This window comes from Rattus norvegicus, chromosome 16, assembly GCF_021556685.1.
Source record: "Rattus norvegicus strain SHRSP/BbbUtx chromosome 16, alternate assembly SHRSP_T2T, whole genome shotgun sequence".
In the NCBI taxonomy this organism is placed as follows: domain Eukaryota; kingdom Metazoa; phylum Chordata; class Mammalia; order Rodentia; family Muridae; genus Rattus; species Rattus norvegicus.
The window spans coordinates 19379294-19401051 of record NC_141549.1 but is presented as its reverse complement, the minus strand read 5'-3'; the positions used below and the strand labels follow the sequence as shown (position 1 = coordinate 19401051).

At 52.6% G+C, this 21758-nt stretch overlaps 2 protein-coding genes across 10 annotated transcripts in view; one reads left to right on the top strand and one right to left on the bottom strand.

Annotated features, from left to right (window-relative positions):
- Positions 1 to 3071: 3071 nt before the first annotated feature.
- Positions 3072 to 19062, top strand: Mef2b (myocyte enhancer factor 2B). 6 transcript variants are annotated; one of them, XM_087588970.1, is made up of 9 exons: positions 3072 to 3118; positions 16174 to 16254; positions 16687 to 16890; positions 17139 to 17273; positions 17684 to 17813; positions 17936 to 18069; positions 18179 to 18263; positions 18372 to 18472; positions 18639 to 19057. In XM_087588970.1, the coding sequence occupies exons 2-9, from the start codon at positions 16201 to 16203 to the stop codon at positions 18861 to 18863; spliced, it is 1068 nt and encodes a 355-aa protein (XP_087445096.1). In that variant the 5' UTR covers positions 3072 to 3118; positions 16174 to 16200; the 3' UTR covers positions 18864 to 19057.
- Positions 19063 to 19414: 352 nt separating this feature from the next.
- Slc25a42 (solute carrier family 25, member 42) overlaps positions 19415 to 21758 on the bottom strand; it is a 38528-nt gene continuing 36184 nt past the window's right edge. For all 4 annotated transcript variants that reach the window (XR_015639583.1, XM_087589170.1, XM_087589168.1 and 1 more), the window contains one exon: positions 19415 to 20300. Coding sequence is in view for 3 of the 4 variants with exons in the window: in XM_087589170.1 (XP_087445296.1) it covers positions 20095 to 20300 (206 nt within the window). In the remaining variant the exon portion in view is untranslated. The remainder of the gene's footprint in view (positions 20301 to 21758) is intronic.

Sequence of the window (21758 nt, the reverse complement as noted above, 5' to 3'; positions counted from 1 at the left end):
AGGATAAGAAGTTCAGTGTTATCCCTTTTAGGGTTGTTTTTTGTTGATTGACAAGGTTTCTCTGTGTAGCCCTGGCTGTCTTGGAACTTACTCTCTAGACCAGGCTGTCGTGAAATTCAGAGATCCACCTGCCTCTGCCTTCCTCGTACTGGGATTAAAGGCTTTGGTCTTCACACCAAGCTAAGGGTTGTTGTTATTATATGAGTAATTTGAGGTCTCTGACCAAAAAAAAAAAAAAAAAAAAAAAAAAAAAGGAACAAAAATCCAATAAACAAAGAGCCCTGCCTTTTAGACCTCGTCATTCCTTGCTCCAGTAAGTGCTGGATACACACTTGAATAGCCAGAATAGCCAGAGGTGGTGACTTGAGTGTCCTTCCAGGGATATTAAAAAGATGGGATCAAGAGGGTCCAGGACAGCAGGCCACCTCTGTGGACGTGGGGGAGTGGCTTCGTGTGGGCCAGGTAACGTCAGTGTCATCCTGGTCCTTGTCCCATCCCGTCCAGTCCCGTTTCCCCACCCCCACCCCCTCCTAGCGCAGGGGCCCTGCTGCAGCTGCCGCCCTCACGTAACCAGAGCCTGCGGGTTGCATCAGAGCCAGGGGGAGGTGGCCAGGTAAACAGCGGGGCCCCGGGGGCCGGGGCTCCCCAGGCTCCTTCATCACAGAGCCTCGTTCTTCATCACGGAGCCCAGGCAGAAGCCCCCAGGCTTGGCCCGGGTTCTGGTGTGTCCTGGGGACGCCTGTGTGTGTGTACAGCACAGCAGGAACTTTCCTTTTTTGAGTCTGAAGAGAAAGTTTATCGCTGTGGAAGTGGTTCGCTGCAGTCATCCAAAACTCAGGGGGTGAAGGCAAGAGGCCTGCCCTGAGACTGAATTAAAGAATGAAACACTGTTGTGGGCCTGGAGTTGTGCAGACAGACAAGGTTCCAATTACACCGGTGTAGGACAAGGCAGAGGCCACCCAGTCAGCTGTACTCCTGCCCCACACCCCAGAGTCCCTCACCCAGGGGTGAGCTACTCAGATCAGAAAGCAAATGTCCCCGTTTCTGGGGTGCACTTCCCCATCCCCAACAGCACTCTAGGTCAGCCCTTCACAGTTCTGGTCTGACCTCCCACTGTTCCCCACCCTGGCCCAGTACTACCTGCCAAGAGTTGGGGGAGGGAACGTGTGGAAATTCTACTTCCTTCACACGGGGCTTCACCCCAAAGCCAGCTTCATCTCTGACCTCTGACCCTGACATTCTTTTCACCCTGAGGCTTACCTCAAGTGCTCTCCACTTGGGTCTTCCTCTGGCCCTGGCTCTGGGCAGAATGATGCTGGGACTCCAGGCCGAGGGTGAATGGGAGTCCTAGAAGCCACCAGGGTGACTTTCCCTCTGCAAAAGAGCTGAAACAGGCACGGTAGTGGAAGTATATGATGACACTGGCAAGAGGCACAGCTAGGTAGGACCACCTTGGTGACCCCCCCCCCCATATGATGGTTCTAATTGTGGGAGGGCATGATCCAGCATAGGACCAGATTGGTCCCACTTGCAGAATCAGAGTTCTAAGGAATTCTTTATTTCCTTATTGAGCAGAGTCTCATTCAGTAGCCTGGGCTGCCACAGAGCTAGATGTGTTCCTCCTGCCTCAGCCTCCTTTATCCCAAGATCTTGTTGGCTTGTGATTCTTTTAGAGTTGGAGATTGGAGGTAACTTTCTGCATGCTAGGTGGACACTCTACTGTAGTCTCATGCCTCTTGTTTGTTTTTATATTTATTTTGAGCCAGGGTTTTATTATGTTGTCCAGGCTGGCCTTAGACTCACCATCCTCGTGTGATCCATTGTCTCAGCCTCCAGAGTACCCGGGATTGTAGACTTGAGCCACCAGCACAATTTATTTCTTTATCTGCAGACAATAGTCTCAAAATTGCCCAGGATATGCTTGAGTTCAGTGTGCATCAGATTGGCCAGAAACTTAGTACACTCCAGCTGGCTGGTGTAGCTGGAAGGACAGCTGTGTCACCAAACCAGCTGCTAACTGTATGTCACCCTTATTAAGGTGTATGGTCCTGGCTAACTGGTCCAAAATAAGGTTAGGGTCATCACAGTGAGGTCCAGGAGCCCTGAATCCTCAAGGAGAAACCTAGCTGTTTGTACAGCCTTGCCCTATATATTTTTTATTTTAATTTTTAAGATAATATGTATTTGTTTTGGGGTTTTGTTTGTTTGTTTGTTTTTTTCCAGAGTTGAGGACCAAACCCAGAGCCTTGCGCTTGCTAGGCAAGCGCTCTACCACTGAGCTAAATCCTCAACCCCTGATAATATGTATTTGTGCCATAGCAGGTAGAAGTCAGAGGACAACTTACTGGCGTGGGTTCTCTCATTGCACAGTTCGATACCAGAGATGGGACTCCTGTTATGCTTAGCAGTAAACCCTTTACCCACTGAACCATTTTGTCTGGCTCCATGACCGATTTCTTTTTGGTTCTTTTTTTCGGAGCTGGGGATCGAACCCAGGGCCTTGTGCTTCCTAGGCAAGCGCTCTACCACTGAGCTAAATCCCCAACCCCTCCATGACCTTTTTTTTTCTTATTTTTCTTTCTCTTTCCTTTGGTTTTTGTTGTCGGTGATGGTCTTTGTTTGTTTGTTTGTTTGTTTGTTTCCAAACACAGTTTCTCAGTGTCCAAACACAGTTTCACAGTTCTAAGTCCCTGACTATCCTGGAACTTGCTTTGCTCTGTAGACCAGGCTAGCCTCGTCACCCTGTACCTCTCTCTCCAAGGGCTGGGATTAAAGTTGTGTGCCACTATGCTCTGTGTTTTGTTTTGTTTTGTTTTTCTAGGGTCTCTTGCTTTGTATCCCATGCTGGCCTGCAACTATCTGCAGTACTCTTGCCTTAGCCTCCCGGGTGTGCACTGCTTAGTCTGGCTTCCCTTTGGACCCTAGCATCTTCTCCGGACCTTGTACGAAGCGCCTAGGAGCCAGGACACTCCCAAGTATCCGCCCCTATGCAAATGTCCACCTCCATCCAATCAACTCTTGAGGGCGGGGCTGCGCGGGAAGGCTTCTGCCGCTGAGCCGGAGCTGAGTTCAGTGCGGCTGCTGCAGTAGGCGCCTGGACTCTCGCAGTGCACAGCAGGTGTGGCCGGCAGGGACTGGACTCCGGGGACTCCTGAGGTGTGCGCGACTCTGAGGCGGGTGGGGTGCAGAGGGCGGTGTGAGTGTGCTGTCTGGAAGTTAGGGGCCTTGCTTTCAGGGGTGTTTGCTAAGTAGGGTCTCTAGCCTAAGCTAGTCTGGAAGTTACTATATACTAGCTTCAAACTCACAGCAGTTCTCCTGCCTCAGTCTCCAGAGTGCTCGGATCACAAGCGTGTGACCACTAAATTGTTGGAGGTTTCTTCTTTCTCTTGAGAGAAGGGAGCTTAAGATAGGGCTTGCTCCATTGTCCAGGCTAGTCGATAATTCACTATGTAGTTCAGGATAGTACAAACTCAAAGCAGCCCTCCTCCCTCAGCCTGCCAAGTGCCAGGATCTCAAGGGTGTGACCACACTCCACTGTTGGAAGTTTGGGTTGGCAGTTTGAGAGAGGGTTTCACTCTACAATCCTGGCCTGGAAGTCTGTGTAGCCATACTCGGTGCTGCATGTCTTTAATCAGGCAGATCTTTTCAGGCTAACCTGTTCTACACAGTGAGCTACATGCTGAGACTTCGGTGGTGGGGACTCTGTAGCTCAGGCTAACCTAGAATTCATGGCAGTGTATCTTTGGTCTCCCAAGTGCCAAGATCATGATGTGTACCCACGGGTGACTGTGTTTGTGGTTTTCTTTGTTGTGGTTGGCGGGGGGGTGAGAGGTTGAGACAGGGTCTTTGTGTGTAGTCCAAGCCAACCTTGAGCTTTCTTCAGTCCTCCTACCTCTGATTCCAAAATGTGGGCTCGCAGGTGTGTTCCTACTTGAGGCTGTGTTTGAAGTTTCGGATTATGGTTGGTTCTGTGAGCACACTACAACTGTGAGCTGAGGCACCTGCTTCTTGGGGTACACACCACTTGACATCCATTGCCCGTGTTTTCCTTCAGGCATGGACATGAGCATGAAAGATGGGATGAAGGTCTCCCCCCACCCCATGCCTGTGTCTTCCTTGGAAACTTCATTAGGAACAAGTCACAGAGCTCTGAGGCAGTGTCCCTCCATAGTGCTGACCCCTCCTCACCTCTCATTCTCCAGAGCAGTGGTCTTAGTGACCTCATCCTTGCCGGGCCCCAACCCTAGATGCAGATGGAGGTCAGACACAGCTCAGGCCTCCATCTACTGTGTGGGACTCCTTACTAGGGAAAGCTAAGGGATGTGGCCCTGTGGGACCGGGTACTAGAATTCTGACAGTGTGAGCAAACCTGGGTTCAATGGAGTCCTCAGTGGGCAGGAACTGGAGAACACTTACCTAGAATCTACCAGTGAGGATCTGAAGAGGATACTCAGGAATGTGTGCAAGTCCCAAGTCCACCCAGGATCAGTGTTTTAAGTTTGATTACTAAGGCTGCAGGGGCCTCTGAAAGGGCAGGCTTGCTCCCTTCAGGCTCAGTGTGTCACCTACTTCCTAGCTGAGAGCAAAACAGAACTTGTCCTGAAGGGGACAGAATTTTGGGACACTAAGGCCTGGGAGCCGTCTGAAACTGGTTTGGATTTTTCTCTTTTTGTTTTAAAGATTTATTTTATATCGTTCTTAATTCCATGTATGGGTCAGGGAAAGGGAACCTAAAGGGCTGGATTAAATACCATGGAGCTGGAATTTTGAGCCACTCGCTGTGGGTGTGGAGCCAAGCTTGAGTCCTCTGGAAAAGCACATTCACTCTTAACCACTTAGCCGTCCCTCCAGCCTAAGAAGTGTGTCTTGGGGTTGGGGATTTAGTTCAGTGGTAGAGCGCTTGCCTAGGAAGCGCAAGGCCCTGGGTTCGGTCCCCAGCTCCGGAAAAAAAAAGAAAAGAAAAAAAAGAAAAAAAGAAAAGAAAAGAAGTGTGTCTTTTGGGGCCAGAGTGTCAGGTTGCCCAGGCTGACCTTGAGCCCCTGATCCCTACCTGGGATGACAGATATGAACCTTCAGGCCCAGCTTATGACGCTGGACATCGGAGGAGAGTCCTAAGGGCTGGGCAGGACACCCAGCCCTCCTGGAAACAGACAGGCCCTTGAGAGAATCGAAGCTGTACCTGCAAACATAGCCACCGCACCCACCTTCCATGAGGTACCGTTTTGTCTGTCTTTGTGACCACGGCAAGGCAAATGGAGCCCAAACTTGGCTCTTGGGGGTTTTGTTTGTTTGAGAAAATCTCCTGAAGCCTAGGCTGACCTCAGAGTTGCTGTGTAGCTGAGGATGACCTTGAACCACTGGTCCTCCTGCACTTCAGAGCTGGGATGGCTGGCATGTACCACCATCCTGGCTTTGCCAGGAACATGCACTCTGTCCTGACAGTCCAGGACCTGGATTTCAATCCTTGGATGAAATCCGCTGGGTGACAATGTCAAGCCCACTTCCGAGTTAGGCATAGGCAGTGACGTAGAGTATGGCAGGCTGATGCCGGGACCCAAGCCCGCTCCTAACTGGGAACCTGGGAGTCTTGCCATCTGGCACTGGAGGGAGGTCCACTCCCTGTTTAGGGGGACCCTTGTCTCTTGGTAGCTGTTTGTGTGAGGCGGTACGTGTGCGGGTGCCATGGGCAAACAGTAGCTGTGTAACAGTGATTCCGTGAGCTGTTTCCAAGGGGAGGGGCAGCTTGTCCCTGACACCCTCTTTAGGTAGTAGTTCACCCCAGGTCAGGGTGAGGCCTAAGAAGGGAGCAACAGTGCTGCTTAAGACATGGCGTCCCCCACAGCTGTGACCCCAGCTTCTCCTGTCTTCTTTCCCAACATGCAACCCCACTAGTCCAGGCCACAGCTGCTCTGATGTGCACCATCCCTGCTTCCTGCCTTCAAAGCCTCTTTCCCCACCTCAGCCACTACATCAAGAACAGTGAATGAACATAACCTTCCCATAGTGCTCTGCCCCTGCTCTCCACTCTCTGCAGCCTTCACTCACCCTGTCCATCCTGGCTGAGGCAATGGGCTTTCCCCCAGGGCAGGTGGCAAGACGTCTCGGTTGGGGGCGGACTTCAGCATCGGCACCAGCACCCTCCTCAGGACCTTTGCACTGGCTCTACCGCCATCCAGGCAGGCTAGGACCTGGATGACATACGTCCTTCTATCCTCAAGACCCCTCCTGAGACAGGCCTTCCTGGACCCTCTGTCAAAGCCACTCCCACAGTTACTTGCCTCAGTCTCCCCCTTCTCTTGTACATAGGTCTTACACAGCCTAGGCTACCCTCAGATTCACCCTGCAGCTGGTCCACCACCTCCACCTGCAGACTGAGGGATGACAGGCACGCGGCACCAGAGAGTGGTGTCATTTCCACCCCTACCACACAGACCCCCAAGGACAGACACAGTTATGGAGCTGCCATTGACTGGCCAGAGGGGAACCCATTGTTTGTCCTCCCCCTGGCCTCGGTGTCCCTAACATTTCTGGGCATACCGAGGAGGACACAGGATGTCTCACACACCTCAACTCAGGTTTCCATCTGGTATGTCTTGGGGCTTTTTGAGGCCATGGGTACAGTCCCTTCCGCCCAGTGCTGACAGATGTGTTAATTTCCCAAGCTGGGAGGCCTGGGCCTCTGAGGACCAATTCCCCACGGGAAGATCTTTCTGTGGAACAAAGAGGGAAATCTTGGGCAGCCACTGTGGAGGCTCAGGGGACAAGGTTGGGAGCCTTGGGTGCCCTTAACACGGGACAGCAAGATTAGGCTCAGAGGATGGGTCTGTCCCTGCTCCTGGGGCAGTGGCCTTGATGGGGGTAATCACACCTACACTTGCACTTTACCTTTTGAGATAGCACCTCGAACTGAACCTAGAGCTTGCCATTTTAGCAAGACCGGCCCACCATCAAGTCCTCTAGATCTGCCTGGCTTAACCTCAGGCCACATGCTTACCTATACCGAGCCTTCTCAGGCTCAATCCCGCCCCCGTTAAAATCGGATGTTACGTTATGTGTAGGGGTTTTGTTTTTGTTTTTTCATTTCTGTTGCTCTTGTTTTGAAACAGGATCTCATTGTGTAGCCTTGGCTGGGCTGGAGCTCACTCTGTAGACCAGGCTGGCCTTGAACTCGGAGATCCACCTGTCTCTGCCTCCCAGTGCTAGGGTTAAGGGTGTACACCACCAAACTGGGCTTGATTTTTAATTTTAAGATTTATTTATTTTATGTATATGAGCACACTGTAGCTGTCTTCAGACACACCAGAAGAGGACATCAGATCCCATTACAGTTGGTTGTGAGCCACCATGTGGTTACTGGGAATTGAACTCAGGACCTCTGGAAGAGCAGTCAGTGCTCTTAACCGCTGAGCCATCTCTCCAGCCCCTTGTTTTGTTTTAATATGAGGTCTCACTCAGCCCAGGCTGGCCTTGAGCTCATTATGTGGTTGAGGATGTTCTTGAACACCCTTAGTGCCTGGATTATTGGTGTCCACCACCGTCACGGCTGTTTTCATGAAGTGATGCCAGTAGAATCCGGGCTTCATGCATACTAGACCTACACTACCAATCCAATGAGAACATGGTCTTACACTGTTGGCCACAGGTCATCTGTGGCTTTAGGTTTGTATTGTGTGCCATGAGGTCCTTACCAAGGGCAAGAAATAGAACTCACCAACACAGGGCTTGCATAGCATACACAAGGCCTTACATGTCAACATATCATCAGTCTCCAAAAGGAAAAAAAAAATTGGAACAGGATTTAATGACCATGAGCCTGCTCTGGACAGTTAGCCAGTGGCCACTATGGCTCCTGACACAGTGTCTGTCCTCTGAATTCAACATCTGTGTCCCCCACCTTGAGCAGACCTGGTAGGTGTCAGAGGGTTCCCAACTGGGCCTCAGTCTCCTCAAATGAACACAGGGACCCTGAGGGGCCTTCCTAGGATTCTGGAAATGAGGCTTGCTTGCCCCACCCTGTCCGATTTCCCAGCTCCTCATGCTACATGCCAAGCACCCACCTCAGTAGGGAAGCGGGAGCAGGACTGGGACCCACAGGGACAGGGCCACCTGTATCCGGGGATGCATGCATGTCACAGAGACCAGCCTGCATAAGTCAGGGAGGTGAGAGCTTTGGAGGATATTTGAGTGTTTGGGAGGTGCCTCTCTCTATGTCTTAGGGCACTGGCTGTGTTTGTGACAGTCTGTGTGATGGAGGATGCCTGCATCTGAGGATTGCCACTTCCTGGAGGTTCTGTAGTGGACCTCATGTTGGGTTTAATGTTTGGAGAGTTGTGCGAATCATGGATATTTCTTTTTGTTTTGTGTGACTGATTTCACTGTAGCCCCGGCTATCCTGGAGCTCATTATATAGCCTCGTTGGCTTCCTCCTGCAATCCCCCTGCTTTACCTCCTGAGCTCCAGGATGACAGGCGTTACACTAGGTCAGATCCTTTGAAGACGTTTATAGGCTGGGATCCGGAGTGTTTGGGGACCTATTGTGCTATATACCTGTGGACGAGGTATTCTCCAAGTGAGTGGAGTCGCTTCCATTCTCCAACTTCCCAAGCAGCCGTTATAGGTAGAGGCTGAGGAAGGGCGACCCCAAAGCTATCTGAAAGGGCTAGACAGCCAGGCAGCCCTGGGCGGCGCAGATTGACCGGGTTTTGGTGGTTAAGCTGCGGTTGCTGCGGGGAGGGGGCGAGGGAGTAGGTCACATGCATCTGCTCAGCCAGGCAGCTGCGGTGGGCGAGGCCCCGCCTCCTGGCCCAGGCCCCGCCCATGGGGGGGCGGGTCGTCGGCTATAGAGGCCAGGAGATGGGCAGCTGGGGTCGTTCTCAGCGGCTGGGGCCCCCAGGAGAGGGCGGGGAGGGGTCCCGGCTTTCCAGGGGGCGCTTCCTGTCGTCGTAATGAGGAGTCCTGGGAGCAGGTGATGAAACCGCAGCCTGGGTTGCGTGAGGCCGCGTGTCCCGCGGGCCTGGCTCCCCACCTGCCTCTCACTTCTCCTTTCTCTGCTCACGCTGGGCTGTGGGTCCCTTTGCAGCCCGGTGGCCCATCACAGGGAACAGGTTGGAAGCTGGATGTAACCTAGCACTCAGCGCCCTGACATCCAAAGTTGGCTTCTGAGAAGGAAAGCCAAATCGAAAGCCCTTAGGGCAGGAGAGACAGTGTTTCTAACCTGCTTTCAATAACCGGTGGGGGAAAACAGGGGCCTCATTGGGGTAAGAGGCAGAAGGTCACTGGGAAGGTGGGATCTCTCCTAGTCACCTACATTTCAACCCCTGGGGACCCAGAGGCCTCACCAAGCTAGAGAGGTGATGGTTTGTGGTTTGTAGACCTCCAGGCAGTTTGTCGATTGACTTACTAACCATAACCACCAGACAGAAGGGTTGAGTGTGTATTTTTTATTTTAACTTAAAAAACTACATCCATAGCCAGGTATGGTGGTTTCACGGCTTTAATCCCAGGAGGCAGAAGCAGGTAGATTTCTGAGTTTAGGCCAGCCTGGTTTACATGAGTTCCAAGACAGTTAGGGCTACAGAGTGAGACCCTGCCTTTAAAACAAAACTTTAGTAGTCATTGATTTATCTGGGCCTGCGCTCACCATACCTGGTGCCTGGAGCTCAGAAGACACTTCCAGGAGTGGGCCCTGCCCTGTGGCCACACTCAGGTCATCATGTTTGCAGTCTTCTGCCCTGGACAGCAGATGTGTTTACCGCCCCGGCGCTGTGTGTCACAGAGAATTTCTGGTTTTCTGAGCACCTTGCCCCCTCATTGTTCACACCTGAGACTGGCTCTCAGGTCACCCACATAGCAGCTCTCTCTCCTCTGCGACCCTGCTGACCGGCTCTCATCAGTGGTCAATGCTTCCTCTAAGATCAGCCCAGCCTCTCCCTGTCACATCAGTCTACACTGAATGGACACATCTCTGTGGCAAGAAGGCATTTGAGTTTGTTTTTTAATTTCACTTTAATTCTGAGTCAGGGTTTCATGTAGCCCAGGCTGGCCTCCAAGTGCCTATGACCTTGGATGCCCTTGACCTCCCGATGAGCCTCCACCATACATCTCACTGGTGCTGGGGTGGCGGTGTTTATCTCTGAACACTCCCTTCCTAGCTGGACAACACTGGGCCAACACTTGGGTGTGCAAGGCCCCTCTCCAGTTCTCAGCTTCCTCCTTATGCCTGACATTCATAATGTGCTGCCCCCTCCTCCCCACATTCCGATCACCCCAACATCTGGAGCTGAGGCAGTGGGGTACCTCTGTGGCTGGGTAATTTGCATGGAAGTACAAATAGGTCTGCTGAGCCCGGGCGACCGCCTCCGCACTCCACACCTGGGCCGCAAGCGTCCCCAGCCCGTGCTGAGTGATCGGAGATTTGCATTGTCTTGAGTATTTCTGGGCAAGGTGTCCACTGGGGGAGTCTAAGAGGAAGTATGCAGGGAAGCTGGAGGTGGAGCTCTCAGCCTCAGCTCTTTCTCATGTGTGTGGTGTGCAGGCCAGAGGTCACCATGGGGGTGGGAGTCTCCCTTAATCACCCTACATACTTTTAAATTCTTTTTTTAAAAAGATTTATTTTATTTATTATATATAAGTACTCTGTAGCTGTCTTCAGACACACCAGAAGAGGGCATCGGATCCCATTACAGATGGTTGTGAGCCACCATGTGGTTGCTGGGATTTGAACTCAGGACCTCTGGAAGAGCAGTCAGAGCTCTTAACCACTGAGCCATCTCTCCAGCCCTACTTTTAAATTCTTTAGCTAGGGTCTCACTGTGTAGCCCTGACCAGTCTGGAACTCCTGGTCTCTTGGCCTCTGCCTCCCTAGGGCTGGAATTAAAGGGCTTTTCCACATAACTGTGGAATACATTGATAATAAATAAATAAATAAATTAATTAATTAATTAATAATTTGAGAGCTTGGAGTTCAGCGATTCTGCCTGCCTGGCTGGCCAGTAAGCCCTCCTCATCTCTCCAGGGAAGCACTCTTGGCCCTCTATGCAGGTGCTGGGATTTCAACTCAGATTCATACTTAGGCAGCCACTCAGATGGGGCTGAGCCCTGGCCTCCTGCTCCCCATGAGAGTTTGCGTGTCATCCCAGCACTCTGGAGCCTGAGATAGGAGGATCAGGAGTTGAAGCCAACCTAGAGGATGTTAAAGTCTGTCTCAAAAAATAAAATAAAATAAAATAAATAGCTAGGAGTGGTGGTTGTGTGCCCTTAGTCTCAGAACTGGGAGGCAGAGGCAGGCTGATCTCTTTGAGTTGCAGGCTATCCTGGTCTACATAGCAAATTCTAGGCCAGCCAAGGCTAAATAATGAGTACCTGTTCTAAAACTAAATGAATTAATTAATCAGTACTGGGAACGGTGGGTAAAAATGTTCGTCATCGTCCTGATGACCTTAGTTCAACCCCTGGGACCCACATGGTGGAAAGAGAACTGGCTCCTGCAGGTTGTCCTCCGAGCTCCACCACGCATGCTGTGACATCTATCTCCCCACAAAATAAATAAATTAAAAAAACAACTTAGGGGCTGGAGAGAAAGAAGCATTGGAGCGGTTGAGAGCCCTGGCTGCTCTTTCTGAGTTTCTAGATTTGGTTCCCAGCACCCACCTGGCAACTCAGAACCATCTGTAACAGCCGTTCAAGGGAATCTGACTCCATTTCCACGTCCTGAGGACACCAAGCATACATGTGCTTCGAATCCATACATGGAGGCAGATGCACCCATGCAAGGCTAGGCATGGTGTCGTGCCTTCGTTCCCAGCACTGGGGAGACAGAGGCAAGTAGATGTTTGTGAGTTCAAGGTCAGCCTAGTCTACATAGTGACACCCTATCTCCATAAAACAAACCCCAAGTCACTCACACACATAAAACAATTTAAATAGAGAGCTTAAGAGAGCTCAGGGTTAGGAGCACTGGTTGCTCTTCCAGAGGACCCGGGTTCAGTTCCCAGCACCCAAGTGACAGCTTAGAACTGTGTGAAATATCTGGCCTCCTCAGACACCAGGCAAGCAGGCACATGTTATACAGACATACATGCAGACAAAACACATACACGTGAAATGATAAATTAATTTTTATCACAGTGAAAACAAGTAAATCCAGCCAGGTGTGGTTGGGTTTGGGTCTGTGGCCCCGTTGGTAGAGCGCCTGTCTGGCATGCATGAAGATCTGGGTTCCACACTTGGCACCGCACAGCACACTCAGGAGGCAGGAGCAGAAAGATCAAGTTCAAGAGCATCCTGAACATCCCATTCTTACATAACGGGAGACCAGCTCGAGCTATATGAGACACTGTCTTAAAACAAAGTGTATTTTGCCTGGTGTGGTAGTGTATGTCTTCAGTCCTAGAATCAGCAGGCAGAGGCAGGAACATCTCTGTGAGTTTGAGGCTAGCCTGTCTATGTAGTGAGTCCCAAGACAACCAGAGCCATGAGAGACCCGGTCACCTCCTCTGCTTGAAACAGAGACCCTGCAGTCCCCTGCACCTGCTCTTCCTTCTTCCAGGAACCTGCCTATCGCTGTCCTCAGGTCTGTGTTCAGAGAGAGCCCCCATATCCCTTCTCTCTGCACCCGTCCTTCGGTCCTCCCCCTCATACCCGTGCTTCACATCTTGGGGGCAGAGGGAGATAGCCCAGTGAATGACTCAGGTCCAAGCATGGCCCGGCTCTCACGGGATCTGAAGTAGGAGACCTTTCCAGAGTTATCTTGGCTGGGGAACCTCCGGTCCAGTGCCGCCTTCAGTCTCCTGGGACCTGCCTGGGTTTTAACAACACATCCCAGCCCTGGGAAAGGCCTGGTTCCGGCTAAGGGTTAAAATTAGCAAGGAGGTTAAATTTAGTAAGAGAAGCTAGACCTGGGGCCCCAGTGGCCCTGGAGCTGCTTCTTAGACTCAACTCAGCGCAGTGAGGGTGGAGGCTAGCCAACCCTAACCCTAACCCACACAAATCTCACCTGTGCTAGCTGAAGTCTCCCACATTGCTGGGTATGCAGGGCTCTCAGACAGGCTACTTGGTTTGAGGACTAGGAAGCAGCATGGCTAGCTTCACTAGCTGGGCCTTGCCTTGAGCCTTGCTGCTGCTGCTGCTGCTGCTGCTGCTGCTGCTGCTGCTGCTGCTTCAGAATTATTTATTTTATATGAGTACACTGTAGCTGTCTTCAGACACACCAGAAGAGGGCATCAGATCCCATTACAGATGGTTGTGAGCCACCATGTGGTTGCTGGGAATTGAACTCAGGACCTCTGGAAGAGCAGTCAGTGCTCTTAGCTGCTGAGCCATCTCTCCAGCCCTGGCCTTGAGCTCTGCCTCCGCTTTCTCAGTACTGAGATGAAGTCATGATGTCTGATTAATTTTTGAGTCCAGCAATGTAGGTCTGACTAGCCAGGAGTTCCAGAGCTCGAGGAATCCTCTGCTGAAGCCTCCGGGGTGCTGGTGTCACTGGTGTGAGCCTCCATTGAGGCTTCCAGCTCTTATGTGCTTCAGGGCTCGTTACCAGCCAAGGTGGCACTGGATATGCTGTGTCTACCTGGGCTCAAGACAGTGAGCAGAGACTGAGGGAGAGGCATCCCCTATTTGGAGACGGGTGCAGGCTGGCCCATGTGATCCTGAAGTGACCACTAACTGGCAGTATCAGCCACTTGTGAGGCAAGAGAAGTTGTATAGCTCCTAGTCTGCGGACGACTCTGTCCCCAAGAGGGCAAGAACCTCACTGTCTGGTCCTCCATGTGTTAAGAAAGGGCTCTGGAGCTACCCAGTCCCCAACACAGGGGCCAGCTTCTGCTACACAGCAAATTTGAGGCCAGCCTGGGCTACAGGAGAACCTGTCTCTTAAAAAGTAAAAAATTAAGAGAGAGAAAAGAAAAAACAGAACAAACAAAAAAAGACCATGAGAATGGCCAGTCACTGCTCTGTTTCTGAACAGTGCCCCAGGCCCAGCCTCCAGCCTACCTGACTTGGGTCTCTGTGAGTCCAGGTTTTCATGCAGGATGTAGTGCTCTAGACCAGTGGGTATCCCCACCTGAGCTCTGCGTGTGTGTGTGTGTGTATGTGTGTGTGTGTGTGTGTGTGTGCTTTGTGTATCTGTGCTGTGTGTGAGCTCTCTCTGTGCGTGTGCTCTGTGTGTGTGAGCTCTGTGTGAGTGCATGTGTGTGCTCTGAGTGTGTGTGTATGTGTGAGCTCTGTGTGTGTGTGTGAGCTCAGTGTGTATGTGTGAGCTCTATGTGTGAGCTCTGTGTGTGGGGGGGAACATCTAGAGACCAGAGGATGGTGTGGGATGCCATTACCTATGGCTTTCTGTACTTGTCTGTGTATCTATGCTTATATGTGGTGTGTGTGTGTGTGTGTGTGTGTGTGTGTGTGCGCACCTGTGCCTATGTATGTGCCTTTGGGTGTTCAAGCACTCACAAGTGCACAGAAGACACTGATCATCATTCTACCTAATTCCTTCTCAGACAGGATTTCTCACTGAACCTGGATCTCCATGGCCACCAAGCTCCGTGCTTGTCCTGTGTACCCATTCTCATGTAGCACTGGGGTTAGACATTAGCACCAGACTTTCACATGGGTCCTGGGATTCAAACTCAGGGCTCATTCTTGTGAAGCCAGTCCTTTTACACACACTCCCAACTTTCTCCCTACACCCCACTTCCTGGTTTTGAAACACTGCCTTTTACCAAGCCAGGGCTTGCTCCTTTGGCTGCACTTGAGCCTGGGAGTCTGCCTGACTCCGCCTCCCAGTGGAGAGTGCAGTGTTTGCTCTGGGAGTGCTGGAGAACTCTGGCCCTCACATTTGCAGGGCAAGTGCTTTACCAACTGAGCTATCTCTGTAGCCTCCCTGCTCTTGAGGCAATCTCACAGGAAGCCCAGACTAGCCTAGAGCTCCTAGACTCCAGCAATCTCCTGCCTCAGCCACGAGTGCTCATACCATGGTGTGTCACCCATATGCAGCTCAGAATGTTACCTTGTTTTCTTTTGTTTAAGTTCTCACTGTAGCCCAGGCTAGTCTAGAACTCCTGGAAGCCCCACCAGGGAGCTCCTCACATTCCCATGTGGACCCTTTGTGGAGTCCTCAGGTCTGCCAGCCTAAACCAAGCCAGCAGGTGAGTTGTCTGTGACTCTGCACACCAGGCCTTTCCCTCAGGCCCATGCAGAAGATGACAGCAGAGCATCTTTCCTGGATGTGACGGCCACATCTGTTCTACTGGCACTCTGGAGGCTGAGATGGGGACTTCGAGCTCTGGGTCAGCTACCACAACTACTTAGCAAAACCATGTCTCAGAACACTCTCCCTCCAGGTCCCATAATGAAAATGTGAGGAGCCCCTAGACCCACATAACGTGTGACCCCATGTGTGGGAAAGTCTAGAACGGGGAACTCCACAGAGCCAGAGAGCAGAGGGAGCAGGGGAAAGGAGCAAGAACAACTACTGCCTTGATGGCCATGGAATGTTCTGGAATTAGACCGAAGTAATGATTACACAGTGCAGAAAAGCACAGTATGACCTATTGCCATGCCAGATAACACAGCGAATTTTGCACTAAAGAAAGAAAAGAGTTGGGTGTTGGATGCACGAGTTTGGGGCCAGCCTGCCCTACATAGCAAGTTCCAGGACAACTAGGGCCACATAGAAAGATCCTGTCTCAACAAAAAAGAGGATGCCTGAGATGGCTCATCTGGCAAGGCCATTTGGTGCCGAGCCCGGGTGCCTGAGTTCCACCTGCAGGACCGTTGTGGCAGACAGAGGGAACCTCCAGGTTGTCCCATGCCGTGCCCACGCACACATGCGCACACGCAGTAGTGGGTGAACAGCCTCCACATCTGTGTCCATTGCCCAGAGCACACCCTCCATCTTCCCTGTGGAGCTGAGGCTAGCCTGGATCCCAGCTTCTCCCTACCTCAGCTTCCTGGGTATGAGAATGTGGAAGTGCATGGAGCACTGCATTTATTGAGCATGTAGTACCCCCCATTGGTGCCAGTGGGGCTGCCTGGATTAAGTGGCTGCCTTCCTTCTCCCTGTCATTTTGCTCTCCCCTTTGTTCTGCTGGGACTTGAAATGGGCAGGAACAAGATGGAGGCTGGGTACTGTTGGCCTTGTTATGTTCACGCCCGCCCTCCCTCTGCCCTCTCTTACAGAACAGCCACTCTGCACAACCACCCACGATGGGGAGGAAAAAAATCCAGATCTCACGCATTCTAGACCAAAGGAACAGGCAGGTGAGTTCCCAGGTGGCTTTAGAAGGGGCATGGCGGGGTTGGGGATTTAGCTTGGTGGTAGAGCGCTTGCCTAGCAAGTGCAAGGTCCTGGGTTCGGTCCCCAGCTCCGGGGGGGGGGGCGGTGAGGGGGGGGGGAAGAAGGGCCATGGCGTTTCGGGCAGGGGCACATACAGGCAAAGGTCAAATGGTCCTATAGAGAAGTCTGAGTTCTGAGGCAACCTTGAGGAGTCTGAATATGACAGAAAGCTTCTGCTTCTGGGGCCCAGTCTTTCTCTCAGAAGGGAACTGGACACTTGGGTGGAGTTGCAAACTCGCAGAGGCAGAGTGGTTTCCCAGGTTCAAATGGGAACCGAAGCAGAGAAGCTCGCGCTGCAGTCCCTTAGGTACACTCTTCTTTAACACCCCCACCCTGTCTCCGTGGCTGTGGTGCAGGTGACTTTCACCAAGCGCAAGTTCGGGCTGATGAAGAAAGCTTACGAGTTGAGCGTGCTTTGTGACTGCGACATCGCGCTGATCATCTTCAACAGCGCGCAGCGCCTCTTCCAGTATGCGAGCAGCGACATGGACCGGGTGCTGCTCAAATACACCGAGTACAGCGAGCCGCACGAGAGCCGCACGAACGCGGATATCTTGCAGGTACCTGAAGCCGCCTACAGTTCCCGCTGTGTGACCCTGTTAGTTCCTGATCCTTTCTTTCCTCTAACACTGTAGGGACTTGAACCTCGCGGGAACTCAGTGGTTTTAGTCCCTGGGGTCCATCTGGAGCAGGCCACGCCCATCTGTATCCGTGCAGATTGGCTGTGGAAGGTCTTCTCTCCCGGGTACCGAGTTCTAGGAATCGGGTAAGATCAGAGGGCCACCCCCGTTATCTGCTGTTCCCACAGACACTGAAGAGGAGGGGAGTGGGCCTTGATGGGCCCGAACTGGATATGGAAGAGGGGCCAGAGGGTCCTGGAGAGAAGCTGCTGAGGACGCTGGGAGGAGACAGAGGCTTGGTCTCGCCCCCGCCTCGGATCTATGTAAGAGGACTTGCCTGTTCCTTCTTCTACAGCCCCCCACCCCACTCCAACACACTTCAATATCAGAGTTTGAGTTTGAGACTCCGAGAGTAGTGATAAAAGGCCAGACAGGGGAGCGACCTGCATGGAAGCCGGTCTTATCCTGGGTGGGTGGGGAATGCACTTTATGACCCAGGCTTCGAAGGACCGTACCAGTTCAACAAACAAGTCTTCCTGCCAAATTTCTCCGATGATCCGACACCCTATGGTCTGCAGAAAGAGCCCTCAGCCCAGAACCAAGCTATGCAGCTCAGATGGAGCCCACCTGGCAACCCCAGGCTTGGGTCTAGGCCTTAATGGAGATGGATCCTTGGAGACATCTGAGGCACAGAGCAACCTCTGCTTCATTCTCCCCTCCTCTCTGTCCACAGCCAGTGGCCCCCGCAATGTCGGTCTCAGAGCTGTCATACCGGGTCCCACCCGCCACTTCAGGCTGTGACCCTGGCGGGCTGGGGGAGGCCCCGTCTGTCCACAGCCGCTCGCCTCACTTTCGACCCCCGGGTGAGCGTTAGGAGCATGAGGGATGGAGTATGGGGAGGGCAGAAGGGCACGAGGAACCCGGGCTCTAGTCTCCATGAGTGACATGACTGCCCCTCTCTTCCTGGGTCTTTGCCTCCCTCCAGGCCTGGGACACCCCATCTTCTCTCCGAGCCACCTTGCGGGCAAGACACCCCCACCCCTGTACCTGGCGACTGATGGGCGGAGGCCAGACCTGCCCCCTGGCCTGGTTGGTGCCCGAGGGGGACTGGGCACATCGGTGAGAGGGGAGAGAGTTGGAAGAGGATGGAGGAGGAAGAGGGAGAGAGGAAGGGAGAAGGCAAGTGGTCACATCCAGCCTCAGTTTTTCCGCCTTGCTGTTCCTGCAGAGGAGCTTGTACAGCGGCTTGCAGAGCCCTGGCGCCCCGGGCCCGGCTCTGGGTAGCTTCGCCTTCCTACCACCAGGCTCAGCAGGTAAGACAACCCCATCTGACTTGCCAGCCCGTTGGGGTCCCTCGTGTTCCCAACCCCGAGTCCGGGAGTGGGAGGGTTGGAGTACTGACAGGATCTCCGCTCATCCAGCCTCTGCCCGCAGATTGCAGTCCGGGAGACGCAGCTCAGGTCCCCCTGCAGCCCTCGCCCTGGCCACCAACGAGGGACGCGGTGGACCCCGCCGGGCCAGCGTGAGTTGGGCGCCCCCTAGCGGCCAGGAGCGAGACTCGCCTGGACCGGGTTGAGAGTGGGGCCGTGAGATTTAGAAGGGACTCCAGAAACCCATAGCCTGCAAGCCTTCTTATCTATCTGTGGGTCTCTCCCTTTCTTGCCTCCCTTCCCCCATCTCTCCAGCAGTGCCCGCAGTCTGTGCGAGGAGGGTCCCCCGAGCCGAGAGGCCTCCCCTCCGACACCTCCGGTCAGCATCAAATCCGAACGTCTGTCTCCAGTCACTGGGACCTCTGGAGACTTCCCCAGGTCCTTCCCCTACCCTCTGCTCCTTGCCAGACCCCTGGCAGAGCCACTGCGGCCCGCGTCCCTGCGCCGCTTGACTCCCGACAGCTGGCCACGGTAGCGCTCTAAGAGGATCCTCTAGCCTCCGCAGAGTTCCCGCAGTCTCAGCTTTCCTGCAAGACCAGGAGGGCGAGGGCACCCAAGGTGCATCACTAATGAGGCCCTGCCCCTTCCTGGGAGCCGCTGTATCAATAAAGCTCAAGGATTTGGGAGGGCACTGTGCAGCCCCCAGCTCAGAGCCTCCCGAGCCCAGGATAGCCACACCCAATCTCCCCAAAGTTCTTCTTTTTGCCTACACTGATTTTGGGATGCACTCCACAGACACAGATTCCAAGAGGAAGGCCATGTGGAGGGTGGGGATTTGACCCAAGAAGGAATCACAGGCATCACCACCAAGGGCAAGCCAAGCTCCTGGAAGTGTGAGTCTGGGATGAGGCCACAGCCCTGTCACCATGGTGGGTGAGAGTGGGAGTAAGAGTGGGCTGCCTGTGGTGACCAGGAGTTCTAGGACAGCTTGAACAAAGAAGACACTTTTCAAAAAAGTGGCTCTGGGGTAAATGCACTTGCCATCAATCTTGTTCTAGTGCTGGAAATTCTACCGGTGGCAGGGAAGAACCAACTGTGCCCAAGTTGACCTCTTTATGTGCAGCTGCCCACACACATACACAGATGCAAATGAACGGAAAATTTAGAAATGGGGGGAGGGTTAATGGCAAGAAAGCTTGCTGTGCAAGCATTAAGATCTGAGTTCAAATCTACAGCATTCATATAAAAAGCCAGATGTGGTCTGAATGCCTGTAGCCATCGTGCCAGAGTGAGGTGGAGATAAGATGGCTGGGGGCTTAGTGGCCCAGCTCCAGCTTAGAGGCAGACCCAGTCTGAAGGGAGTAAACACCTGACTGCTTCTGTGTCCTCTGATGCTATGTTGACACCATCCCACAAGGAGACAGACATACAAAATGTAAGAACAATTAAAGGGTGGAGCCAGGGCTTTGGGGCTGCACCCTTCCTCCTTCAAGTGTGTCTTGGATTGAAGGGATGGTTCAGAGGATGTGATGCCCGCTATGTAATCATGTGACTAAGGTTCAGTTCTCAGTGCCCTGGTCACAAGCCCAGGGTTCCAGACACGGTTAACTAACTCTGCTGCAGGTTTGCTGGCTGCTAGTCTGGCCTAGAAAATTCAGCCTCTGGTTCAGGCAGAGTCCCTGCCTCGAAGGGGACACATGATGTCCTCTCATAGCTTCTGCCAGGGAACATGCAAGGATACCAGGGAGCTCACATACACGTACCTGAATAATTATTATACACAAATGCCTTTTGGTTTTAAGGGGATGGGGTTCGTTAGGACACGATGGCCCCACTGGTGGGAAAAGCACTGGCTTGCTCTGAGTTCAGTCCCAGGAGGGAGTGCACCTGGCAGAAGGAGACTGATCCCACGTTGTCCACTTGTGGCATCACCATACCTTTCCCCAGTACGAAAGTCGGTATTTCTCAACCCTGGGTCACCTAAAATCATTGGAAAACAGGTGTTTACATTATAATTCATAACAATAGCAAAATTAGTTATAAAGTAGCAACGGAAATAATCTTTTTCTTTTTTTCTTGGAGCTGAGGACCGAACCCAGGGCCTTGTGCTTGCTAGGCAAGCGCTCTACCACTGAACTAAATCCCCAACCCCCGGAAATAATCTTATGATTGGGGTCACCACAACATGTGGAACTGTTAAAGTGGCTTCCTAGCATTGACATAAATCAATGTAAAAACAAGCTTTTTTTTTTTCTTTTTTCTTTTCTTTTTTTTTTTTTTTCAGAGCTGGAGAAAAAACAAGCTTTTAAAAATGGGTTTCTAGGCTCAGCTGTCTCCTTCCACCCAGGCCTCCTGGTCTCCATTATGACACCATATCTTGGGGCAGGAGGGAGCAAGGTTGCTCCAGCCTTGGGTAAGCACTCAAAGGGCCTCTGAAACTAGTAACCATCTTCTGCCTGGCTATTCCTGGCTCCACACTTCCCCAGCTGAGTGCCTCAGACCCCACTGGGATTCAGGGCAGGGAACTGACTGTGGCCTTAGGCCACTCAGGCCCAACTCTATGAAACCGAGTCAGTGGGCACTGAAGACTGAGGCCAGGTTGTAAGGCCCAGCAGGACTCAGGAGAGGCCTCCGGGTTCTAGAATGATCCTCAGGGCTTCCATGGCCTGGACATTGAGCCAGGAGAGCATGGTGAGGTGTCTGAGAAACAAACAGGCCTGGGAAGCAGGGAGTGGTGTCCTACGTCTTTAATTCCAGCACTCAGCAGGTGAAAGCGGCAGATTTCTGAGTTAGAGGGCAGCCTGGTGGACTACATAGCAAGACTGAATCTAAAGAAGACACCACACTAGGGCACCTGGGGCAGGAGCTCATGCAGAGGCTGTCGGGGAATGGCTCCGACTGCCATCTTCTTTCCCTTTTCAATTTCCTATTTGTATTTCCAAGGAGGGGTTTCTCTGTGTAGTACCCCTGGGTGTCCAGGCTGGTCTCGAACTCAACAGAGAACTGCCTGCCTCTGCATTCGGAGTGCTGGGATCAAAACATGAGCCGCTACCCCTTAAAACCCAGGACCACCAGCCCAGGGATGGCACCCACCACCTATCATAGGCTGGGTCCTCCCACATCTACCGCTAGTTTTAAAAAGGCCCAAATGCTTGCCCACAGCTCAGTCTCGCGGAGGCATCTCTCAGTTGGGGTTCCCTTCGCCCAGAGGACTTCAGCTTGTGTCAAGTTGACATAAAACTCCAGCACACTGAACTACTGAACTAGACCAGACCAGACCATGAATGAGACCCAGATTGCTCAGAGACCAAAGCAGCTGCACCTCAGACATGGACAGGAGTTTGAGAAAAAGCCAGGTCAGGTGTGGTGTGGCAAGTTTGTAACCTCCACCACTGGGATGCAGGGATACCAAGCTTCTGCCAACAGAACCTTCTGAGT